We start from the raw sequence: 27424 nt of genomic DNA on the forward strand, positions 1-27424 counted from the left end.
CTTTACATACAAATACACTAAAAGTTTTTATGGAGAATAAGCTTCAATTTATGGAAAGCTTCTTTGAAGTCGTTGTTCCTCAGGGTGTATATGATGGGGTTAAGCAGTGGGGTCAGCACAGTGTAAATCAGGGACAAGATCTTACTTAATTTCAATGACTTCCCTTTTGTTGGACACAAATAAACCATTATTAATGTCCCGTAATATATGGAGATGACTATGAGGTGGGAGCTACAGGTGGAGAAGGCTTTATGTCTTCCGGTAGTGGATGGGATCTTCAGGATGGTGATGACAATGTACACATAGGACGTTACTATTACTAGAAAAGGTAAAATGGCAAATAAAGAGCCCAGTATAAAAAGTTGAGTATGAATCCTAGATAAGTCGGAGCAGGAGAGTTCCAGGATTGGTTCCAGGTCACAGTAGAAATGGTCAATAACATGTGGCCCAGAGAAATACAAGTTACATATAGAAATTACATACATTGAGGTCACAAAATAACCCATCAACCAAATTATAATTACTGATGCCACACAAAACCTGTGATTCATGATGGAGGGATAACGGAGGGGGTTACAGATGGCCACATACCGGTCATAAGACATCAGCAACAGGAGAAGACATTCTGAGCACTCGGAGGTACCAAAGAAATAAAACTGGATGATACATTCGATGAGAGTGATAGAACTTCCCCCATACAGGACAGTGTGAAGAAGGACGGGGACAATGTCTGTGGTCAGCAGGAGGTCACACAATGACAGCTGTGTAATGAAGAAGTACATGGGGGACTGAAGGGTCTTACTCACTAGATACAAGACCATGATAAGAAGGTTTCCTGATATTGTCCCACAGAAGATAAGAACCAGGAGGGAGAAGAAGGGAAATGTGAAGTTCTGAAGATTAGGAAATCCCAGGAGGAAGATGGAGGTGATATTATTTTGCATTACCATCTGGAATAAATCAATACATGTAAAGAGAAAATGTTTCTTTTCTTCTAAAAATATTCTAGATAAAATAAAGCTCATAAATTGCTGAAATCGGCGTCCAACAACTTTGCCCCTTTTATTTGTCTTTACCTGTAATTTGTGTCTTCAATAAACAGAGTTTAAAGCCCAAATATATAAAAAACTGGTACAATCTGTCTAAGCTACATCTATATGGGGGACTAATACATGCCTGAAAATTTTCGGCAAGGTATATGTCCCTCATAGTCGTATACGGCGCCCAGGCTCGGTATAGCGAGTGTACTGTGCCTTGACCATAAAAAAGATGGAACATGCTCTATCTATGGACATGCGGCTCTATTCTCTATGGAGGGAGGAGCTGCCTTAGCGCAGTTTTGCTTTTTGCGCCAGATAATGCAATAGCGTCTCAGGCTCTTAGTAAATCCGGTAATCTTTTTAGGATGTGACACGGTGTCAACAATTTTTTCTTGGTACAGACGGTCCCAGAGTTACGTACAAGGTAGGTTCTGTAGGTTTGTTCTTAGTTGAATTTGTATGCAAGTCGGAACTGTATATTTTATAATTGTGACCCCAGCCAGAATTTTTTTGGTCCCTGTGACTATTGGATTTTAAAAAGGTTTGTCATAAAAACCAAAATTAATAATTACAGACACCTGTGACAACAATTATAGCTTTTTATTGTAACCTAGGGCTAAAGTATAGTAACTTACCAGCATCCAGAGGTCCGTTTGTAACTAGGGGTCATCTGTAAGTTGGGTGTTCTTAAGTAGGGGACCGCCTGCACATACTGTTTAGACACAATTGTGGTGAAGCCCACTTACAATTTTTGTCACAAACTCTGACAAAAACACTACATGCCCCTTTAGGGGCACAGTTTTCTAAAGTGTCGGACAAAGTACAGCGCAGCACAAAAGTGTCACAAACACATAACAAATACATGTGCAATCTCCAAAGACAATTTCTTTTAGACACAAAACTATCATAGGCACAATAATATACCTGGACCTATGTCTTGTTCAATAAACCACATTCAGTTATTCATCATTAGAGTCTTACACTTCTCAGGATCAAAAAAATGCTTCAACTTAAAAGAATCGTCATCTCTAATTATAAGATTTATTTTTGTAAAAGTCACATCTCATTTCCACCAATTTTCTAAGACTACATTTGTTCATACATGGCAGGTTTTCCCTAAATGAATGATGTTTCATATGTGTAAATAACTTCTTTACTTCTTTTCCAAATTGTTAAATTGTGAATCCAGGTTGTTTGCTTCAGAAAGATGAGTTCATGGTGTAAGAGCAGCAGATACACAATGGCCTAGCTCAGCATCACCGATACAGGACATTGTAGCTTCAGAATAGGAGGTTACAGAACAGAGGGCGGTGAGTGATGTAGAAAAGACTAGAACATCTCTCCGTACTGCAGCCATTTATACCTTCATCTATAATGTGATCTGTGTGTGGAAAGTCTAGAGGGGGTTCCAGGCTTCCTCTGTGTATAGAAACCAAATAAAAAAATAAATACATTTTAATTAATCAATTGAGATGTGTTATTCACATAAAGGAGGACATTGCTAATAGTTTTGTAGACAGATTTTGCAGGTCATTTTGCCCATTTTTTTTGTGCAGTTAGTAAATTTGTCTCTATTTTTGTCTCTATTTTTTCTGGGTACAAGCAAAAGTCTGGCACTTAGTGGTTTTCAGTCCCTGCACCTTATCTGACATAGTGAGCGGCTGCAATACAAATTAGAGATGAGCGAGCACCAAAATGCTCGGGTGCTCGTTATTCGAGACAAACTTTTCCTGATGCTCGAGTGCTCGTCTCGAATAACGAACCCCATTGAAGTCAATGGGAGACTCGAGCATTTTTCAAGGGGACCAAGGCTCTGCACAGGGAAGCTTGGCCAAACACCTGGAAACCTTAGAAAATGATGGAAACACCATGGAAATGGACAGTTAATAGCAGGGGCAGCATGCATGGATGCCTCTGAGGCTGCTTAAATGCACCATTATGCCAGAATTATGGGCAACAGCATGGCCATGACAGAGTGACCGAATGAGGCTAGATAGCATCTAAAACGTGCAATAATTGACCCTGACACTATAGGGGACGGCATGCAGAGGCAGCGGCAGCAGCGGCAGGCTAGAGAGTGTCATGGCGACATACCCTAAATGGATTCAGGCTTCAAACCAATGGGTGGCAGAGAGGAACCAAAGGAGGTGAGCAAGAAGCGCTGAAATGATTTCCTATGTGTACAAAAGGTTGATGGTATATTTAGTCGATAACACAGCAAGGTGGCGACATAGTGACCAAGTTCCATAACGTATCTGGTGAAACACCCGAAAAATGAGCCTGACTCGTTTGATAAGGGGACGACATGTGGAGGCAGCCATGGAGACGACTTCCATGATTAAGAGTGACAGTATGGGGCCTCCATATTGCGCTGCTATGATTGCAACTTCAGGTCTCCAGCATGGCGGCGACAGATGGGCCAAGTTCCATTATGTATCTGGTGAAACACCTGAAAATTCTGCCTGACACAGCTCGTTTGATAAGGGGATGATGTGCTGCATATCCTCTCGTGCTCCAGCGTCTGGGGTATAGAGAGTTGAAAGTTGCGCATGGAGACATTGGTGGACGCTGTGGAGGATCGTGAAGGCAAAATGGACAGGAAACAGCAGTGGCAGCATGCATGGATGCCTCTGAGGCTTCCTAATCTTGGGATGGAGCTGGCGGTCTGCTGCCAGGCGAGCTTTTGCCTGTCCAAGCCCCTGTCTCTCGGCTCCTCTCTAGCCAAAATGGGCCTGGGGGCCAGAAGCGTTTACTTAGAAAGAATTATAATTTTCAAAGCAGGCGGGGGCTACAAACAGCACTTCTAAGAACCTTTTGTATAAGATCAAGTGTAGTACTATTCTTATAAGTAATTGGCCTGGTTATGGCGGGGGAGGAGAACAAAAACAGATCTGCAAGAAGCTCTAAAATAATATCGGTCAATGATAAAAGTTTGCCAGTATATTTTGTGGATAACACAGCAGGGTGGCGACAAAGTTAACAAGCTTGATGTTGAAGCCATGAAAACAACGCAAAATTCTTTCTGACACAGCTTGTTTGCTAAGGGGACGATGTATGGAGGCAGCTATATGGACGACTTTTGGGAGCAGCTATGGAGATAATGTGTGGAGGTAGCAATGAATACATCGTGTGGAGGCAGCTATAAAGACGACATGTGGAGGCTGCTATGGAGACAATTAAATTTGGAAAGTGCCTGTATGTGGCAGTCCAAAAAAGTTTTCAAACCAGAGGACCGGGTAGGTGGCCCACCAGAAAAATTAAATACATATAGTACCTGTATGTGGCACTCCCAATAATTGTTCAAAACCAGAGGACTGGGTAGGTGGCCCTCCAGAAAAATTAAATATATAGAGTACTATAGCTAGAGCCAGTTGGCCCTGGAAAAAAATAGCCAGTTTCCTCTGCTTTAGTGTACAAAGAGGAGAAGAAGGAGGAAAATGAGGAGGAGGAGTGCATACATTATTCAGGTTGAGCTTCCTTCACCTGGAGGAGACTGGAAATCCTGAGAAATCCAGGCTTTATTCATCTTGATAAGCGTCAGCCTGTCAGCGCTGTCAGTCGACAGGCGTGTACGCTTATCGGTGATGATGCAACCAACTGCACTGAAAACCTGCTCAGACAACACGCTAGTGGCAGGGCAGGCAAGAACCTCCAAGGCGTACAGCGCCAGTTCGTGCCACATGTCCAGCTTTGAAACCCAGTAGTTGTAGGGAGCTGTGTGATCATTTAGGACGATGGCATGGTCAGCTACGTACTCCCTCACCATCTTTCTGTAAAGATCAGCCCTACTCTGCCGAGACTGGGGACAGGTGACAGTGTCTTGCTGGGGTGACATAAAACTATCAAAGGCCTTGTAAAGCGTACCCCTGCCAGTGCTGGACAAGCTGCCTGCTAGCCTACTCTCCCTCTCTATTTGTCCCACAGAAGTACGCCCTCTGCCGCTAGCGCTGTCAGAAGGGAAATACTGTTTCAGCTTGTGCAACAGGGCCTGCTGGTATTCATGCATTCTCACACTCCTTTCCTCCCCAGGGATGAGAGTGGAAAGATTTTGTTTGTACCTTGGGTCCAGGAGAGTGAATACCCAGTAATCGGTGCTGGAATAAATTCTTTGACTGCGAGGGTCACGGAATAGGCAGCCTAGCATGAAATCTGCCATATGCGCCAGAGTCCCAACTCGCAAGAATTCACTCCCCCCACTGGCCTGACTGTCCATTTCCTCTTCCTCCAACTCCTCTTCTTCTGCCCATACACACTGAACAGTGAAGATCTGAGCAATGCTGAAAGACCCGAGGGTGCTTTGGCTATCAACAAGGGAATCTTCTTCCCCCGTCTCTTGTAACGAGCGCAAAGCTTCCTACTTCATGCTGACCAGAGAGTTTTTCAACAGGCCAAGCATCGGGATGGTGAGGCTGATGATGGCGGCACTGACCATCTGTGTTGACTCCTCAAAGTTACTTAGCACCTGGCAGATATCAGACATCCACGTCCACTCCTCATTGTAGACTTGAGGAAGCTGACTGACCTGACTACCAGTTTTGGTGGAAGTTGACATCTGGCAGTCTACAATTGCTCTGCACTGCTGGTAAATTCTAGATAACATGGTTAATGTTAAAATCCACCTCGTGGGCACGTCGCACAACAGTCAGTGTATTTCACACTAACTAAAGGGAAATGTGATGTTCTGTTCTGTTCTGTTCTCTATCACTTGTTTCATCCACCATAGCATTACTGGGGCACATTTACTTACCCGGTCCTGCACAATCCCCAAAAGTGCTTTGTCCAACCGGAATGCCTTGTGCCGCGATTTAAGAAGATCGTGCGCCCGATATCCTTCCCCGCTCCCCGTGTCGCTTCCCCGCTCAGGTCCGCCGGAGTTCACCATCTTCTTCCCGGTGCATGTAAGTGCTTGAACTAGCAACACAAATTGAAAGTTAAATCCTGCAGTTTGGCCTAATCAGTCGGATCGTCCGGCAACCCCCCCCCCCCATTTCTGTTGCATGAAAGCCGGCGCTGATGTGCCAAAATCCGTTCACGTGCGACACAATCCCCTTATAACTGCCTGTCCCAGTGGCGCGATCCATGAAAACGCTGGAAAACACAACGGTAATGCGTCCTTTTCTGTTGTTTTCCGATGCTGTCTTATACCAGGCTTGTTTAAGAGATTTTTGTTGTCTCAAAGGCTTGAAATTGTCATCAACATTTTGAATTAGGTATCAATAACAGATTCTCAATTTGGATTTATTTAGTCTTCTTCATTTTTTTGATAATTTATAATTTATTTAGTTATTATGTTTTGTTTCAGCTCGTTATCATTATGTTAGATGCAATATTGTTGAGCTAGAGGTTTCCATGTTGTTCCAACTTTGAATTAAGGGGGAGGTATGATGGGGTTGGGGGGAGTTGTTGTATCTCTACATTAAGATTTCTGGGAGCTGATTTATCACATATCATATTCTGACTTCACTTTTTACTAATAACTTTACATTTTTATTAGACACCTACCAAACGACGAATGAAACAGTAGAAATTCATATCAAAGTGACACCGACAGGTATAGCATTGGCTACAAATGTTTGAAGGTTCTAGAATGGAGTATGTTGAAAATATTCTGTACCATGACAGGTTTCATGTTTTTTCCTATATCAAAACTTCCAAAAATGATCTATCGGAGGCAGATAGAGTTTAAACACACACAATTGAAAAAAAACCATAAATGAGGGACTATGCCGGCAAAAAATAACTTTAACAATGTCAGAATGCACAAGAATTGTCAGAAAAAAAGTAAAACAAAACTGCAAAAAAATATGGCAAGGGCAGAAGCCGAATGCTAACTATCAGAAAGAGGACAGTGTAGCTTGGTATGTCTGTTTGGATCAAGCCTAATTTTTTTTGGGGGGGGCAGGATCAAGTAGGATAAATCCCAGATAAGTCCATGCAGTGCAATATTTATAAGTTCTTTACCACCTCCAATAAACCGTAAGAAGTTACCTGGGTGAAGAACCTACCTGATAGGTAGTTCTTGTTTCAGAATCCAACTGATACTACTAAAGCAAATCAGAAATATTTGGTTCAATCCTGAGAACGTGGTAGATGTGTAATGAATCTACAAAAACATTATCGTATCTTCAATAGGAAATTTAATATCACTGGAGAACCCTTTTAAGTTTAAGAAAAGCTGTTTTAAAATCTTTGTTTCGCAGGGTGTATATGATAGGGTTAAACAGAGGAGTGAGCACTGTGTACATTAGAGATAAGACCTTACTTAATATCAATGATTGACCTTTTGTTGGAAACATATAAACCATTATTAATGTCCAAAAAAATATGGAGACGACAATGAGGTGGGAGCTACAGGTGGAGAAGGCTTTATGTCTTCCGGTATTGGATGGGATCTTCAGGATGGTGAAGGCAATATATACATAGGACATCGCTATTACTATAAATGGTAACATAACAAATATAGATCCCATTATAAGAACCTCAGAATGAATTATGGATGTGTCAGAACAAGAGAGCTGCAGGATTGGTTCAAAGTCACAGTAAATATGGTCGATGACATTTGGCCCACAGAAATACAGATTATACATACTAACTGCATAGACCAACGTCACTATAAATGAAATAAACCAAACCACATGGACAGATATCACACAAAATGTATGAGTCATGATGGAGTGATAACTGAGGGGGTCACAGATGGCCACATACCGGTCATAGGACATCACCGACAGGAGGAGACATTCTGAAACCTCAGAGGTGACAAAAATGTTAAACTGGGTGATGCATCCGATGAGAGTGATAGTACTTCCTCCATACAGGACAGTGTGAAGAAGGACGGGGACAATGTCTGTGGTCAGCAGGAGGTCACACAATGACAGCTGTGTAATGAAGAAGTACATGGGGGACTGAAGGGTTTTACTCACTAGTTACAAGACCACGATAAGAAGGTTTCCTGATATTGTCCCACAGAAGATAAGAACCAGGAGGGAGAAGAAGAGAAATGTGAAGTTCTGAAGATTAGGAAATCCCAGAAGGAAGATGGAGGTGACATTATTTGTGAAGACCATCCGGAGATAATAAAGGAATGCATTGATAAAAAGGTTTTTATATTTAATATTCTAAATAAAAAAAACAGCAAATAAATCAATGAAGTTGGAGTCTGTCAGCTTTAGCTATTGTCCATGTCACATCGTTATTTATCGAGGTTTGATGTCTTGAGCTTAAAACTACAAAATTGTCTGTTACTTCCCTTGTTCCTTTTCTCTAATAATAAGATCTATATGTGTAAAACTGTCATCTTAATTCCAATGATTTTCTTCTGTTACATTGTTCAAAATTTTAAGGTGTTCACTATTTATGTGATGTTTCCTATATAGATAAATACTGTATACATGTCAATAGATAAGGAGTCCTGTCTATTCGCCTCCGAAAGGAGATAACAGTGTAAGATTAGGAGACATAGGATGCCTCCCCCTCAGTAATCTATACAGAACATTCGTAGGACGCGAGAAGACTTCTATATATTATATATAAGACATCACAGAATATTGTAGCTTCAGAATAAGAGACAACAGAGCAGAGAGCGACCAGTCATGTAGTAACATACTAGAAGACATCTCCGTCCTGCAGCCATTTATACCTTCATCTATAGCAGGATCTGTGTGTGGAGAGTCCAGAGAGGGTCCGGGCTTCCTCTGTGTATAGAACTCAATTAAAAAATAAATTCATTTTAATTAACCGACTGAGATATGTTCTTAAAATATAAAATGTAACTGAAAAATAATAACACAACATCGAACCAATGAAAATATGTTGAGAAATGTCCAAGGAAGAGAAAAACAAAGTGATTTGCCAAAAAATCCAAGCAATATCATAGATAACATAATAAATGGCACATTTATAAGGGTGCAAAATGTAGGAGCATTCTAAAGGGGAGCACAATATAGAGGAAGGAGCCCTGGATTAAAGGGGAGCAATGTACTGATTGGTGCTGTATAGAGAAGAGGTAGGGTAGGTTGATGTGAAGCCAATGGTAGCTGAGGGGGTCACTATTGAGAAAGGCTATAGTGAGGGAGGCTGGAGAAGCTACTGTATAGTGGATAAGAGCGCTGTATAGAGGTGGGACAGGAGGGCTGTTGAATAGGGATGTCCACTTCATAGTCAAAGCAGGGGTGGTACTGTATAGGGGGATGCTGTTTTATGGAGTGGGTGTTGTAAGCAGTGGTCTATAGTAGAGGGGCTACCGTAAACAGGTAAGGTCGAAGGTGCTGCTGTGTAATGGGAAGAGGACACTTTAAAGAAAGGGGTATGCAAAATAGGGGCTGCACTGTATATAAATTTATGGGGCTGCTGTATAGCAGGGTAGGTGCTTCACATAAATGAGGAGGAGAAAGTATAGAGGGGAGTATGCTATAGCAGGGTGCACTGTATATAACTTTATTAAGGAGATGCTGTGTAGAAATATCTAAGTTACATTATACTATATGACACTGTGGTATTTTTAGGGGCCCAGTGTGGAGACGTACTGCACAGAGGTGAAGACACCATTCTGCAGGAACAATTCACAGCTATTCTCTGCACGTCAAGAGATTCCATAATTCAGATATTATGATATTATTATACACTACAATATTTTGTTGACTAAAATTAACCCCTTAATGACATGTGACGTACTACTACGTCACATGTCGGCTGCGGGGTAGGGAGAGGGCTCATGGGCTGACACGGGTTGTGGGTGTTAACTCTTTAAATGCCCCTGGCAAAGCTGCCGGATGCATTTAAATCCTGACAGCGCGTAAGTGCTGCCATCTTGTATTAGATTGCTGCCCACCGTGACCTCATCTGGGTGTGGTGTTTGGTTTCCATGTCAGCTTCGGGTCTTCTGAATTTGAAGCCTTGTATTGGAAAACTGAATTACTTTGTATAGTAGAATAATTTCATCAGACAAGTTTTATTCCACAAGTAATTATAACCGGGCAGAAACTTCAGTGTATTTCACACTAACTAAAGGGAAATGTGATGTTCTGTTCTGTTCTGTTCTCTATCACTTGTTTCATCCACCATAGCATTACTGGGGTACATTTACTTACCCGGTCCTGCACAATCCCCAAAAGTGCATTGTCCAACCGGAATGCCCTGTGCCGCGATTCAAGAAGATTGAGCGCCCGATATCCTGCATGTGTCGCTTCCCTGCTCAGGTCTGACAGAGTTCACCATCTTCTTCCCGGTGCATGTAAGTGCTTGAACTTGCAACACAAATTGAAAGTTAAATCCTGCAGTTTGTCCTAATCAGTCGGATCGTCCAACGGCACCCCCCCCCCATTTCTGTTGCATGAAAGCCGGCGCTGATGCGCCAAAATCCGTTCACATGCGACACAATCCCCTTATAACAGCCTGTCCCAGTGGCGCAATCCATGAAAACGCTTGAAAACTCAACGGTAATGCGTCCTTTTCTGTTGTGTTCCGATGCTGTCTTATACCAGGCTTGTTTAAGAGATTTTTGTTGTCTCAAAGGCTTGAAATTGTCATCAACATTTTGAATTAGGTATCAACAAAAGATTCTCAAATTGGATTTATTTATCCACAGGTGAAATGCTACAGAGATTCTTTTAGCTTTCTACATTGTTTTGATAATTTATTATTTATTCAGTTATTATGTTTTGTTTCAGCTCGTTATCATTATGTTAGATGCAATATTGTTGAGCTAGAGGTTTCCATGTTGTTCCAACTTTGAATTAAGGAGGAGGTATGATGGGGATGGGGGCGTTGTTGTATCTCTACATTAAGTTTTCTGGGAGCTGATTGATCACAGAATTCTGACTTCATTTTTTACTAATAACCTACCATAAGATGAATGGAAAAATAGAAATTCATATCAAAGAGACACCGACAGGCATAGCATTGGCTACAAATGTTTGAAGGTGCTACGGTAGAATGGAGCATGTTGAAAACACTCTGTACCATGGCAGGTTTCATGCCAAGGGCAGAAGCCGAATGCTAACTGTCAGAAAGAGGACAGTGTAGCTTGGCATATCTGTTTGGATCAAGCCTAATTTTTTGGGCGGTCAGGATCAAATAGGACATATCCAAGGTAAGTCCATGGAGTGCAATATTTATAGGTTCTTCTAAAACAGATAAGGATGCCCTCTCTCTTCCCTGCTGTTTGCCATTTTAATGGAAAAGGTGGCATTGTGACTATGGAATTACTCTAGCAGCTGCTGGTACATTCTTCATAAGGAACATCACAGACAAACAGATAGAGTGGCAGGATTGGACACCAGCGTCAGAAAGGCCAGAGCATCAAGTGATTTTCAGTTTAGCCTGATACAGAGAGAATATGGTGCCATCCAGATTTGCTACGGTTTTATTTTATGACTTATCCTGTGCATAATTTATTAGTGAAGGAGTCACATTACATTACAGACACAGCACAGTATAGCACAATATTTAATTTAGGGGGTCCCCTGCGCACAGTTTTTATTATGGGGTGGCCATGTATATCAATATTAGTGAGGTGGCACTGTACTGTAAAATGTAATATTGTATATATATATTGGTGGTCCTTAGGGGGTAGTAACTGAGGGGGACACAATACATAATTTATTGAGGGAGGAAGTACATTAATTTAATAGAGAGGAGGGGAGGGCACTTTAAATCATGTTATTAATTGGAGGATTCTACAATGTAATTTATTTATGGGAGACCATATTTTTTTATATTGAATAAATTATATTCATAGAATATGGTTAATATGGTCATATTCACAAAGTTGTGCTGTGGTGGGGTATGCATAGTTTAGGGGGGCTGTGTTGTTATCCAGGAGACATATTAATATAAGTGATTGTACTATCTTTAGGGACACAGTGTGGAGATGTGCTCTATGGAGCTGAAGAAAGTTGGTGGATAAGTCATGGATAAGTCAACACTGCATCATTTCATACAGCTCTTGCACCAATGAAGAAGACATGTGACGTGTGAGTACCTAGATGTCACCACCAGCATGTGAGTGTACGGGTATAAATGTGTATATAAATATGTATTCATTTGTTTTTTAAGTTGAAGGGTGTCCCAATCTGCTGTGAAAATACAAAAAAATAGAACAAGGGAGGGCAGCGCCTTGTGTGATATCATCAACAAAATGATGAAGTCTAGAAGAGTAAGTTGAACTGATCACCTGATTTCCATCCGGTAAACTGCACAATCAAACCCAATGCAGGGTATGGAGTCCTTTGTAGGTGGTGATTTCAGCAGCTCCCAAAGTTCCAAATCCGGTAACCCAAAAAGGGAACTAGTATAGTAGTAAATGAAAAAATGAAAAGGGGGGCTATCATGGGGCGCTAGTAGCATATTATGGTGGAGTGTCAACTCCAGATTCTACTCCCACAAATACACAACAAGAATTTATTAATGATTAAAAAGTTGGACAAAATCCATCTTCAATAAAATATAGTTATGCATATAAACAAATGCCCAATTAAGTAATTTTGGGTAACACCCTTCATTAGACTAAATGAAGGACAAAGAATGTTCAGCTCAGGTCCCCTTAGTATATAAAGCCTAACACAGCAAAGCGTGGGGCAGGTAGGGTTTGTAGGGGAGGGTTGCTTGTCAGGAGTGAAATATAGTACAAAGTTCCATCGTCACTTTACATATAAACAAGGAAATTGGGTCACTTACTTACTCAATACATCGAGTAGGAGGAATGCAGCGACACACTCACCGGAGCGGACACCAGCACAGTGGGGAAAGGTTGAAACGCCGGTGCATGTGGATGAGATGTCTCGAGTGGCCAAGAGCATTGGTACGAGCACACACATGGGGCATCAACACGTGGTCAGGTTACTACTGTCCCATAATGACCCTACATTTTTTTGCTTATTTACAATCTGACATAAGGCCTAGTCTCTCCAAGTTACGACCCTTCTCTAAATGACAGCATTTTTCTCTTGCTTGAAGGGCTCTGGTTAGTGGTAACGCAACTTAGCCCACTGAGGTCTAAAAATATGTGGGGGCAGATGTGACTCCCAGGAGACCGCGGACTGACTGGAGGATTTTACAGTAGTTCTCTCAAGGTTTTGGGCCTCTTCCATACCTCTAATTAGCCAAAAGTTGAAGCAAGAAGAGGGGGTCTTCTTGGTGACAAGCTTCCTCCTAGGGCACTTCCCGCTACTTTGGTTTTGAGCTAGGAACACAGGCTGGATATTGAGATATGTTAAAGCTCAGGGTTCTTTTTATTAGAAAAAGTCAAGGTTGCAGAAGACAGTGGCAGCGATATTTAGAAGTGCCACCTTCTACACGGCACCGTATGCAAACTGACCTCACTGGCTGGTACTCCATGTAGGTCGCAGCATCCACACCACTTTTTGGGCTCTGCTTTAGCAGCTCAATGAGAGCTTTTACTAGATTGTCAGAACAGAATTCTAAAACAAAAGACCTTGAACCGATGCATAGCCCAACTTTATTCACCTCTATCTCTTAAACTTTCCATCTTCATTAGGAAGGCAATTTAATATCACTGGAGAACCCCTTTAAGTTTGAGAAAAGCTGTTTTAAATTCTTTGTTTCGCAGGGTGTATATGATAGGGTTAAATAGTGGAGTGAGCACAGTATAAATAAGGGACAAGACCTTACTTAATGTTAATGATTGACCTTTTGTTGGAAACATATAAACAGTTATTAATGTCCAAAAAAATATGGTGACGACAATGAGGTGGGAGCTACAGGTGGAGAAGGCTTTATGTCTTCCGGTATTGGATGGGATCTTCAGGATGGTGAAGGCAATATATACATAGGACATCGCTATTACTATAAATGGTAACATAACAAATATAGATCCCATTATAAGAACCTCAGAATGAATTATGGATGTGTCAGAACAAGAGAGCTGCAGGATTGGTTCAAAGTCACAGTAAATATGGTCGATGACATTTGGCCCACAGAAATACAGATTATATATACTAACTGCATAGACCAACGTCACTATAAATGAAATAAACCAAACCACATGGACAGATATCACACAAAATGTATGAGTCATGATATAGTGATAACTGAGGGGGTCACAGATGGCCAGATACCGGTCATAGGACATCACCGACAGGAGAAGACATTCCGAGACCTCAGAGATGACAAAAATATTAAACTGTGTGATACATCCGATGAGAGTGATAGAACTTCCTCCATGCAGGACAGTGTGAAGAAGGACGGGGACAATGTCTGTGGTCAGCAGGAGGTCACACAATGACAGCTGTGTAATGAAGAAGTACATGGGGGACTGAAGGGTTTCCTTCACATGATACAAGACCACGATAAGAAGGTTTCCAGATATTGTCCAACAGAAGATAAGAACCAGGAGGGAGAAGAAGAGGAATGTGAAGTTGTGAAGATTAGGAAATCCCAGAAGAAAGATGAAGATAACATTATTTGTCATGACCATCTGGAGAGGAGAAATGAATGTATTGAGAAAAAGGTTTTTTTCTGCTAAGCAATATTATAAATAAAAAAAACTGCAAAAAAATTAATAAAATTGGAGTCTGTCAGCTTGGGCTATCGTCCATGTCACATTGTTATATTTCCAGGTTTTATGTCTTGGGCTTAAAACTACAAAATTGTCTAATGCTTCCTCTATGTAGATAAATACTCTATGTATGTTTGTAGATAAGGAGTCCTGTCTATTTAGCGTAGTGAAAAAAAAAAGCTTCTACCTCCAATTGCTGTCCAGATTGATCACAGATAAAACCACAGTGTCTTCTTTATGTTGCAAATGGAACACAGACAAGTTTCCAACCTGCCCGGACTTCTCCGGTCTAATTTCTTTCGTGTCCTGTTCACACTGATCGGGATCGCGGCAACGAACCTTCTCTGTATCAGCAGGATCTCCAAGATTTTAAAACAGGATAAAGCAATACAGATTCACGGCATGGATCTTACTTTCAAAAGTATAAAGTTTTGATTGTATGAGAGTAAAACAACTTTTCATTTTAAAAACTTGAGCCAAAGAGGCCTCCGCCCGACCCTGGGCCTCGCTGATTCCAGCTTCTTCCGAGGCATGCCCTTGGCTCACACATGTTTCCTTTTATACATTTTCCCAGTTGCAGAAGTTTACATCCAAAAACATCTAGAAAAAACTTTTACATATGTTTATAAAATAATACTTAAAAGTAACTAAGTTAAAAGTGTCTATTCGCCTCCAAAAGATGAGATGACGGTGTAAGGTTAGGAGACACAGAATGCCTCCCCCTCAGTAATCCGTACAGAACATTCATAGGACACGAGAAGACTTCTATATATTATATAGAAGACATCACAGAATATTGTAGCTTCAGAATACGAGACAACAGAGCAGAGAGCGGCCAGTCATATAGTAACATACTAGAAGACATCTCCGTCCTGCAGCCATTTATACCTTCATCTATAGCAGGATCTGTGTGTGGAGAGTCCAGAGAGGGTCCGGGCTTCCTCTGTGTATAGAACTCAATTAAAAAATAAATTCATTTTAATTAACCGACTGAGATATGTTCTTAAAATATAAAATGTAACTGAAAAATAATAACACAAACATCGAACCAATGAAAATATATTGAGAAATGTCCAAGGAAGAGAAAAACGAAGTGATATCCCAAAAAAATCCAAGCAATATCATAGATAACATAATAAATGGCATATTTATAAGGGTGCAAAATTTAGGGGCATTCTATAGGGGAGCACAATTTTGAGGAAGGAGCCCTGGATTAAAGGGGAGCAATGTCCTGGGTGGTGCAGTATAGAGAAGTGGTAGGGTGGGTTGATGTGAAGCCAATGGGGGTCTTTGTAGCTGAGGGGGCTCACTATTGAAAAAGGCTATAGTGAGGGAGGCAGGAGGAGCTGCTGTTTAGTGGATAAGAGCGCTGTATAGAGGTGGGACAGGAGGGCTATTGATAAGGGTGTCCACTTTATTGTTTGGGGGTGCTGTATAGTCAAAGCAGGGGGGCTGCTGTAGTAGGGGGTGCTGTTTTATGGAGTGGGTGCTGCAAGCAGTGCTCTATAGTTAAGGGAGTATCGTAAACAAGTGGGGTAGAAGGAGCTGCTGTGTAATGCGAGGTGGACACTTTAAAGAAAGAGGTATGCAAAGTATGGGCCTGCATATAATTCATTGAGAATACACTGTATATCAATTTATGGAGCTGTTGCACATAGGGGAGTATCATTTAGCAGGTGTGCTACATATAAATTTAGAAAGGGTGCACTGTATATAACTTTATTAAGGACACTGTGGTATTTTTAGGGGCCCAGTGTGGAGACGTGCTGCAAAGAGGTGAAGACACCACAAGGAATATTCTGCAGGAACAATTCACAGCTATTCTCTGCACATCAAGAGATTCCATAATTCGGATATTATGATGCACTACAATATTTTGTTGACTAAAATTAACCCCTTACTGACATGTGACATACTACTACGTCACATGTTGGCTGCAGGGTATGGAGAGCGCTGCCCTTCGTGACCTCATCAGGGTGTGTTGTTCGGTTTACATGACAGCGTCGGGTCTTCTGAAGACCCGATGCTGTCTGTTTTTAACTTATTCATTACAATGTGCGAGGAAAATCCCAATATATACTGTAGTAAGGCAGTATATGGTAGGATCAAACAAACAACCTAGGGTTAAAATATCCTTGGGGGGTCTGAAAAATAGGGGGAAAAAAAGTAAAAAAAAAGTTAACAAAAATTATATTAAAAAACCTAAAAATTCAAATCACCCCCCTTTTCCTAGAAGTCATGTAAATAGAAATAGAAAGCAAAATCATAAAAACATTAAGTATCATTGCATCCAAAAATGCTTGATCTATCAAAATATAACAACGTTTCTTCATTTCGTTTAACCCTGTAATGGAAAAGAGTGCCCAAAATCGAAAATACTACATTTTTCCATTTTGAAAAATATAAAAAAATCAATAATAAGTGATCAAAAGGCTATGCAGTCCTAAAAATAGAAGCATTAAAAACATCATCAAAAGTCGCAAAAAATGACACTACCCTCATCTCCATACACTAAAGTATGAAAAAGTTACCAGCGCCAGAAAATGGCAAAATAAAGATATTTTGTGTACAGGAGGTTTTAATTTCTGAAAACATTATAAAACCTATACAGATTTGTTTTCCACGTGATTGAACCGACCGAAAGAATAAAACAGACTTGTAATTTGGGGCGCACAGTGAAAGCTGTAAAATCCAAGCCCACGAGAAAACGGTGCAAATGCGTTTTTTCACCATTTTCGCTGCATTTGGATCTTTTTCCTGCTTCCCAGTACATGTCATGGAATATTAAATACCATCACTATGAAGTGCAATTTGTTATGCTGAAAACAAGCCATCATATAGCTCTTTACATGGAAAAATAAAAAAAATTTGGATTTTTGAAGGTGGGGGGTAAAAATGGAAATGCAAAAATGAAAAAGGGCCTCAGCGTTAAGGGGTTAAAAAGGCCAAAAAAGCAAAGAATAGATGTAACCTGTTAGTCATCAGATGTTTTTATACTGTTATTAATGATGAGTGGACACAAACCACAATGTTTGGGTCTGTATGGAACATTGCAGGTTCAGGTCCTCCAAACTTGGACTTCAGTCAGAACTTCAGATCCTGCTTCGGTTGTGCCGACCCCTTCCAACAACAGAGATGTATGCTGACACTGATTGCAGGTGTTTAAACACCAAGGGCAAAGCTGCTGCCAACATTCAAATTATTTTTGTAGTGATGTAATGGGAAGTGACAATCACCTTCAAAATCTTACGCTAGTGCATTGCACGCCCTATTGATTTAAACACTGCTGGTGGTTTTGTTGGCAGCATTTTTCTATAGCAGTTTTGCTGCCTGGACCAATCACAGGTGTTACTGGGGGTGTCGAGTTCGAGACCTGACAGATTTGTCAAGTTCAGATTTGGCTGAACTCGGCTGAACCTGAACTGCTCATCACTAACTGCGTGATGGCTCGGGGTCATTGAACCCCCTAGACCACTGCGGACGATGGCACAAGCCGACGGCTGGGACTGGTATCTATGTGGCACCTAGTCTTCACCAGAGCCCGTCGCAGTGTGGTGCCACCAGGTCATTCCACAGGCGTGACTTGCCTGCGGTGGCAGCCAAGGTCGAGGTACAGGAACACCAGGCAAACTTGAAGTCAGGGACAGGCAGGAGGTCAGGATTGGCAGCAATGGTGCAGAAACTGGAACTTAGCAGGAGGTCAGGGCTGGCAGCGAAGGAGCAAAGTCAGGGTCAGGTCCAAGGTCACAACAGGAGGTCAGAATACAAGGAATATGCAAAGGAAGCTTTCTCATAGGCATGAAGCTCTAAAATCCGGCGGGGGTTGTTGGGAAAGGCCGGCTTTTAAACCCTTCACGCCGCAGCTCTTTTACATTTTTGCGTTTTCATTTTTTACTCCCCACCTTCAAAAATCTATAAGTTTTGTATTTTTCCATGTACAGAGCTGTGTTATGGATTATTTTCTGCGTAACAAATTACACTTCAAAATGTTGGTCAATTAATATTAATTAATATTAATATTCCATGCCGTGTACTGGGAAGCAGGCAAAAAATTCCAAATACAGTGAAATTGGTAAAACTCGCATTTATGCTGTATTCTTGTGGGCTTGGATTTTACTGATTTCACTGTGCACCCCAAATGACATGTCTACTTTATTCTTTGGGTCGGTACGATTATGGCAATACCAAATTTGAATTGGTTTTATAATGTTTTCATACATTTAAAAAAATTAAAACCTCCTGTACAAAAACATTTGTTGGGATCTTTTGGATTTTGCCATCTTCTGGCGCTAATAACTTTTTTGGTGTATGGAGCTGTGGGTGGTGTCATTTTTTGAAGATTTTGGTGACGTTTACAATGTTATCATATTTAGGACTTTACAACCTTTTAATCATTTTTTATACAATTTTTAATTATTTTTTTAAAATGCAAAAAATATTTCGACTTTGGGTGCTATTTTCAATTACAGGGTTATACGCAGTAAAAAAATGTTATCATATCTTTATAGATACCTAATGTGTTTATGATTTTTACTGTTTATTTATATCAGTTCAAGGGAAAGGGGGGTGATTTGAGTTTTTAGGTTTATTTATTATCATTTTTTTTTTAACTTTTTTTTAATTTTTACTATTTTTAGGCTCCCTAGGGTACTTTAACCCTAGATTGTCTTCTTGATCCTATCATATACTTTCATACTACAGTATGGTAGTACATGGGGATTTTACTCCCCAGGGCAACGGATCGCCGCTCCCCGATGATGTCACAGGGAGCGACAATCCTCAGAAAGACTTTTGAAGCTGCCGGCAGCTTCACCGGCGGCGATCAGTGGAAAAACACCCGGTGTTATCGGTAAGCCTTTGCTGGAATATGCAGCAAAGACTTACCGGCAATGGAGAGGGCTCAGCACGTTAGCCCTCTCCATGCACCCGCACCTGGCATGTGACATAATACTACGTGAGATGTCGGTAAGGGGTTAAGGAAAACTGGAATTGGCCAGCGCCGGCCCTTTAAGTCTACGAGTGCCGTGCTGGCCACCTGGGACGGGAGCAGGAATGCGGAGAGGTAAGTAAGTCGGGACCACGGTGCCGCCACATAGAGGGGCACAGGTGTGCCTGCGATCCGATACGTTGATCGCGAGGCCAACGGTGACAAAGTGTAATTACTTATGTGGTCTGTGAGATGCTTGTTTGTATTCATGTTTTTGTATTGGTATTTATTCAGTGACAGTATGTAGGTGTTATCTAGTCCCTATATAAAGGTAATGGTAGTGGTATGATAAAGATGTATGGTTTGGCGGTATTATTCAGTATGATTAAGGTACTTTAAGCACACCTTGCACTTGAACAGCAGGGGTGATATCATCATCCCCAATGATAAACTTAAGCCACCAAGGCAGGTCGGAGGGGTCTCCTTCCATGTTGCTGTTGGCCTCTAACTGTTGGGAGCCAGAAAAGGAGGTTTCCACCACATCTTCTGGAGATACACTGAAAAGAGTGGAAACAGCTTGGTGTCTCCTTAGATCCACTGGAAAATCTCCCACATTCAACAGCCTAATAGGGACTTACCCTTGGGATACAGTGACCACGCTTCTGGCAGCTAGGATGAGTAGGTATTTGTCAGCTGGTAACGGCTTGACCAATGCCTGGTAGGCTTTTTCCTGGACACCCATGGAGGCTTGGAACCACACCAATGGCTCCGTCCCAGGTCTGAGGCGGACATACTGGGGATCCTTGATACAGACTCTGCAGATTTCCCCAAAGCGGAAAACAAACTTTTACATTGTCTCTTGAATAGCCTTCTGTGAGTCACTGGGAACAGATGGTAGGGAATTATATAGAGCATTGCACACTTCAGGTTGACAGTGTTGGCGGACACCAGTCCTGAAAACTAAGGAGAAATTACAGTCTCCAGATACCAGTTACAACTACACTTTTTCTTAATAGCTCGGTGTCTCTGATGATTAAAGTGGGCTCCCAGCATCCTCTTCATTGTCTTAGGTTTTAACCACAATGTAGTTTTAATAACATTCTGACCTTTAACTAAAACTTTCCCCGGTCAATGTGGTAATGTTGACTTAGAGAAAGAAGAAGGAAAAGCATGCACCTATATGGCAACAATTGTATATAGCAAATTTTATTGAATCTAGAACAGGATATACATGCTAACAGACACAGGACAATTAAAAACAATTAAAACACTGTGCTACACAGAGCACAAGCAACCCCCCTTTTTAAGGGTATGGGAAAGAATTCCCAACCCCGGGGAAACCCACAGCCGTCCAACAATCCCCCACCTGAAAAGTGAACCCCCACAAATGAACAAAGTATAGCAGTGTAAACCAGGTCAGGAGAACCTGACTATGATCAAATACAATACCTCCTACCAATGGATAAGCATGAAGCGGAGTAGGCAGATATGACGGGGGAGGGAGGGGTGGATCGGCTGTGGGCCAGGAGACCCCACGCGTTACGTCACGCTTACGTGACTTCCTCAGGGGTAGTGGTGGTTACTGTGCTCAATGTTACTGTTACTGTTAATGTTACTGTTACTGTGGTTACTGTGCTGGTAATGTTGACTTGTAACATCATTTTGGAAACTACAGGGGATGTGCTATTTTTATTTATTTTTTTAAATTATTTTTATTTATTTTTCCATAAACATGCTTATAATATTCTGACATAGAAAGATAGTACATTGGGTTTCTTGTCTTAGCCAAAGCAGGATATTATGGTTTTATTTGGGTCTTATTGCTGCTTTTATCTTTGCTTTGGTATTGGATTAGTTAACATACATATATTCTGTGAATACAGGATGGATTTAGTAATACAATAGAATATCTTATTATTTGTATTCAATGACGGAGGATAACATGTTACATGTCACAAACATAAAAACAGAAACAATTACCAGGCATTGGAAGGAGGCATCCTGCCCCAACATAGGGGAAGTTGTGAACCAAATGAACACTAATTGCATTTATGAAAAATATATACATCTCCAAGAAAATATACATCCATCGAAACAGGAAGAAGTTTACTTGAGATCCCCCCAACAATTTGAATAGATTGAGAGGTTAAGTTCAGAAAATGGTATTACTTGTGGGGGTGTATATTGCATGAGCCTCTAAAAGTCACTTCCAGACCAAATTGGTCACCAAAAATATAGCTTTTTTGAAATTTCTTGAAAATATTTTTCATGACCCTTGGTAAAAGTAATAAAAAGTGTAAAAAGAAATGTTATATATATAAAAAAAAAAAAATGAATAAATCAATATAAATGTCTATAAGCCTCAAAACATATAAAGCGACAAATAATGTGCAAAAAAGTCTAAATCATAACACAAACCCCACATATATAGTATCACGACAGCAGTAACAAGCCGTAGAATAGAAGTAAAGAATTATTGAACCCGCACGATGAACGCCGTAAAAAAACGCCAAAAATTATGATTTTTACCTATTTAATACCACAAAAAATCCAATAGAAAGTGATAAAAAAACAACATGACCCGCAAAAAGCAAGACATGAACCAACTCCGTACCCAAAATAGTAAAAATTTTATGCCACTTGATAGATGGCAATGCAAGAAAAGATAGATTTTTCCCCACATTATGGTTTTATTTGGCAAATTAAGTAAAACGTTAAAAAAAAAGTATTTATGTCTGGTATCCCCGTAATCATATCGACCCACAGAATAAAGATACCATGATTATTAGGCTATACGGTGAACTGCAAAAAAAATGCTTTTCTGCTCCTGCCCTCAAAAAAAGTTCATACATTTTCAACAATGGGGGATACCAACCCCAAAATGGTAACACTGGAAAAATCATCTCATCCTGCAAAAAAAAAAAATGCCATCACATGACCTCAATAGGGAAAAAGCTAAAATTTTGTAGCCTACAAAAGGGGCCAATGAGAAAACTAGAATCCAGGCAACTGCAGGTCCCTCCTTCCCTTCTGCGCCTCACTGTGCCCCCATAAAACAAGTAACAACCCTATGTGAGGGGTCTCTGTATTTGTGAAAAATTGCATAACAAATTATAAGAGGGGTTAAGAAGTTAATTGAATTAAGGGACATAACATGGCAAGAGACCTTTTGTTTTATATCAATGGATGTAAATTTGTTAAATTCTAATATTGAACATGAGAAAGGGGGAGAGAGTGGAAAAGTCTACCTAAAAGATCCTGAGATTTTTGGATGTTGAATGTGTATTCCTGTTGAAATATTTGGACATTGTTTTAAAGAACAACAATTTCACAAATAATTCATCTATGACCCATCAGGGCCTCGGGACTGCAATGGGCACAAGGGCTGCACCATCATTTGCAAACCTCTTATTTATTTATGCCAATAACCCTTTTTTTTTTCAAATATCCGGATGCACAGTCGTTATATAGACCATTTGTTTATAATTTGGTCAGGACATCATCATAAATATTCAAAATTTTTACGAATATCTTAATAAAAATAAATGGAGTTTCTCCTTCTTCTACACACATCATCCAAGAAAAATCTTTTTAGATTTGGAAACTTCTCATGAACAAGGAAAAGCGGTGACAGAAAAGTTTTTTTAAAAAGTGAAGTCAAATAATGATCTTGAATATTCAAGCTCGAGTATAAGAAATGGATTGATAAAATTGCATTCTCACAGTATAAAAGAATTATAAAATATTGCACCACCATCCAATCTTATAACACACAAGCAAAAATATTTAAAAACATTTTATGGATAAAGGGTATTGAAAAGGATATGAGGCATATGGCCGAGCAAAGAAACCAACACAGCTAGAATACGTTTGTGTTTGGCACAAAGTTGCATGATGGTGGTACAGGTTGTGAACTGTTAATCAAAACAAATGCAATGTTCTCATCTTTCAAAAAAATATTTAGGTTTAGGGGGGGCCTTTACTATTTAATGTGTTTAATATTAAAAATATATGTTTTGTAGGTTGTGACTGTCAATATAATTTCTAGCTGAATAGCAATTTTTATCCATGTGAACATACGACTATCGATGAGTCTATGAACTCTACACATGATTAGCTATTATATGTCGGAGGTGCTAAGCTAATTAATTCTGTTTGGAGCACATGTTTTGCCATCAAAGTCGATTTTTATGCATTTTTGTAGAATAAAATTTTACAATGTGAAAAATTAAATCCTTCATGCAATTTAAAAAATGGGGCAGGTGTCTGCTTTCTGAAGGAGGAGGGATCTGCAGAGAGCCAAAGCTGATACTTTGCAGAAGTACTTGAACCCGACTGGGGAGCGTCAGAAGGTGAGTACACTTTTATTTTTTCTTGACTCGAGTATAAGCCAAGTTAGTGTTTTTAAGCACATGCTGAAAAACTTGGCTTATACTCGAGTATATATGGTATTTTGTTAGAAGTGTATTCAACTTTAACGCTTATTTTAAAAAATGCGGAGTGTTTTTCTTAATTTTTAATTATTTTAATCCTCGTTCTCTTAACAATGTAATTAATAAAACTATCTTGTTAAGTTAAAATCTCACATGTCGCGGAGCAGAACAATTGTTATAGGTTAGAGAGAATTATCAAAATCTATTATGATAAACCAGGGACATAACTCACAGATTCTGTCCCTGTGACTGTGGGAATCTCCTTATATTTGTTATCCATGGCCTCCTTCCTTCAAAAATCAATTTTTATCATCATGCTATAAGGACAAGGGACCTCCTTCAGGTGACAAGGCTCCACTGCAATCTTGGACCAAACACACACAACTGTTTTGAGAGCTGCAGTAGAAGCTCGGACTGGTGGACGAGAGGGACGCTGCTTCTTAGAAAGAAAAACATATAGAACATTTCCATTTAGAGAGTGACTGGACTGGCGCCAAATAGTTTCCTCAGAGCCGCTATGATATTTCTATTGCTCAGACTGTAGATTATAGGGTTAAGGAGGGGAGTTATAACTGTGTAGAGCAGAGAGGTGATTTTCTTTATCTTTGTCTGACTTGGAAATACATAGATGCTCACGATAGACAAATAGAACATAGACACCACGGCCAAGTGGGAGCTGCAGGTGGAGAAGGTCTTCTGCCTCCCAGTCACTGAGGGGATCTTCAGAATGGCCATGATAATATTCACATAGCTAACTGTAATAAAGATAAATGGGCAGACCACGTAGGGTATAATCAGGAATGTAGTAACTTGTTTAAATTTAAGTGTATCTGAGCAGGACAGTTCAAGTATAGGATCGAAATCACAGAAGAAGTGGTCAATGGTGTTTGGTCCACAGAAATACAAATAACTCATAAAAATAGAAACCAGAAAAACTACAGAGACAGCGGCCAACCAACACAACAGAACGGATCTCAGACAGAATCTGGGGTCCATGACTAAATTGTAATGTAAAGGGTTACAGATGGCCTGGTACCTATCATAGGACATCACGGCCAGGAGAAGACACTCCAAAGCTTCAGAACCCAAAAAAACATAATATTGAATCAAACAGCCAATGAAGGACACACTAAGTCCTTCATGTAGCACCACGAGTAGCATGTTTGGTACAATAGTGTTGGTAAGCAAAATGTCTGAAAAGGAGAGTTGTGTGAGGAAGAAGAACATGGGAGAGTGGAGCGATTTGCTGTAGGACACCAACAGAATGATGAGAAGGTTTCCACATATGGTCACACAGTATAAGATCAGGAGTATAAGGAAGAATAAATTATGTAACTTGTGAAGACCCAGAAAACCTAAGAGATGTATTTCAGTAACTCGGCTGATGTTGGAGAATTTCATCTTTGCGAAATAAATGGAGATATTTATTTTTTTGCCCTTATTTTCATTTTCTTTGGTTATTTTGAATTTTTTATATTTTTCTTCCAATAAAACCTCCATACAAACATTAATGTCATAAAAAGACCTAAAAGAAAGGAAATAATCTAATACAGAAAATTTTTCATTTTCATTTTCAATTGATTTTCTTCTGAATGTTGTGGAACGTATCCTTGTCTATAGGAAATCTAAGAGAAGGTCATTACTCAGCCTCCAGTTTATATAGAGCAGATGACATACTACAATCTTATGTAAAGCCTTTGAGATGTTATCATTGGTCTCTTGTGGAGAATTCTGGAAGGCTTAAAATATATTGTTTTCAAAGACTGTGAATTACTTTAAAGAATAATTTTACATTAAAGAATTAAAGGGGTTGGCCACTCTTTTACATAAATTGTAGATTTAACTTAACTGCCTTCTGGCTACTATGTGAATGTTCTTCAAGTGATTCTGGATTTTTCTTCTACTTACTTCTGTACTGTGTGCAGAGTTTACCTGCATCTTTTTCACATGGCTGAGTTCTGCTGAATAGGAGGAGCTGTAACAGGAGAGCCATGAGTCATCCTGCTCCCTCCTTCTCAACTTGTCCTGTCTCTGTCAGTGAGGGCAGACTGTGAGAAGAAAGACACAGTGGTTGACACCATGAGGATGGCCTAGAGCAATGAGAGAGAGGAAGGTATATGCAGGGGTCAGCATGGTGACAATGGGAAAAGCTATGAAAGTAGGCAAAGACACAGGTGCATGTACATACCTGAGATAACTGCCTGAGAAAGAACACTTAAAAAATTAAACTTTATTAGATATTCATAAAATACGGCCACTCTTCAGCCAATTAAATAGTCAAATCAGGCTTCCAGTGTGTATGGGGGATATGAGACCAGTAGGATCCCACTAAATCACGGTGTTACCCCCTCACTGGACTAAAGTGCTGATGTGCAAAATGTTCTGTTCATAGTGTGTGCAACGATCGGCGATATTTAGTTATCAGCAATTCAACAGGTTCTCGCCCTAGTAACTTGATCGGCACTACACTCTGGGATGAGAACAGAAACGTGACCAGGTAGTGGTTTAAATCATAATGTGGACCAATAACCTGTCTATTCTGCCTAATATACCCTATGCCTGACGCGTTTCTACAGCCCCTCTAGTATGGAGCTGTGTCATCAGAGGCATATGGATGCATAGAAGGTGTATTATTAAGTGCGGGCGCACATCACATATTTTTGTGTGCACCCGCCGGCAGAGTCTCGGCACTGATAGATGCCATGCGCGCGCGAGTGCACACGCGGGGTATAAACAGAGCACCCCGCCCACCCAGAGGCACGGCAGCCAATCACCACCTAAGACCGCCGGCCAATAGGAATTGAGTGGGCGTTCTGAAGAGAGAGGGCTCGTACCTGGTCAGCCAATAGCGCTGTCCCCAGGCTCAAGAATGCAGCATATGGTGAGTGAATTGTCATCACCAGTCTGTCAAAGCGAGGGCCAGTATCAATAAAGACAGTGTCGCTTAGGTTACAACCTTGTTAATTATGTTAAATAGACACCAGTCTGTATACTGTCCTAAATTCCTCATTAGGATTACTGTTAACCAGGGGATCGTATCGCGGCTACGTCTGTCTTAAAGAACCCGATCCGGTTTAGCACAAGGCCAAAGTAAAGGCAGTATTCCGCCATAGCTAGTGACAGAAAGCCACTGTGACAGGATTGAAAATTAAAATTAAAATGTAATGCTAGTGATGGTGTAAGACAACGGGATGTGCTAGCTCGAATGGAATGATGCAAAATATGATGTAACATGCATAGGTGATAGCGTCGTTCAGACCTTGCGGTTTTTCCGTGGAAAGGGTGCAAATCCATCTCGCCTCACATTGAAGCAACATGCGATCAAAGTCCCCTCCGCGTATAGGGGGTGTCACCTGTTCCACTCCTTTAAATTTGATACTTAGGGAGTTTCCATCATGGTGTTCACAGACATGCCGAGCGATGGTGGTGTCCTTACCATTAAGAACATCCCTCACATGTTCTCGGATGCGTACACGGAATTCTCTATATGTCTTACCCACATATTGGG

General features: G+C 40.5%; 1 protein-coding gene across 1 annotated transcript; it reads right to left on the bottom strand.

Annotated features, from left to right (window-relative positions):
- Nucleotides 1-24387: 24387 nt before the first annotated feature.
- On the bottom strand, nucleotides 24388-25317 carry LOC140128671 (olfactory receptor 11L1-like). Its single transcript, XM_072150370.1, has one exon. The coding sequence runs from the start codon at nucleotides 25315-25317 to the stop codon at nucleotides 24388-24390; it is 930 nt and encodes a 309-aa protein (XP_072006471.1).
- Between the last annotated feature and the right edge of the window lie 2107 nt (nucleotides 25318-27424).

The sequence above is a fragment of the Engystomops pustulosus genome, chromosome 4 (genome assembly GCF_040894005.1).
Source record: "Engystomops pustulosus chromosome 4, aEngPut4.maternal, whole genome shotgun sequence".
Classification (NCBI taxonomy): domain Eukaryota; kingdom Metazoa; phylum Chordata; class Amphibia; order Anura; family Leptodactylidae; genus Engystomops; species Engystomops pustulosus.

What these genes read in the sequence shown, in the direction of transcription:
- LOC140128671 (XM_072150370.1), bottom strand. Translation starts at nt 25,317, where the DNA reads ATGAAATTCTCCAACATCAGCCGAGTTACTGAAATACATCTCTTAGGT.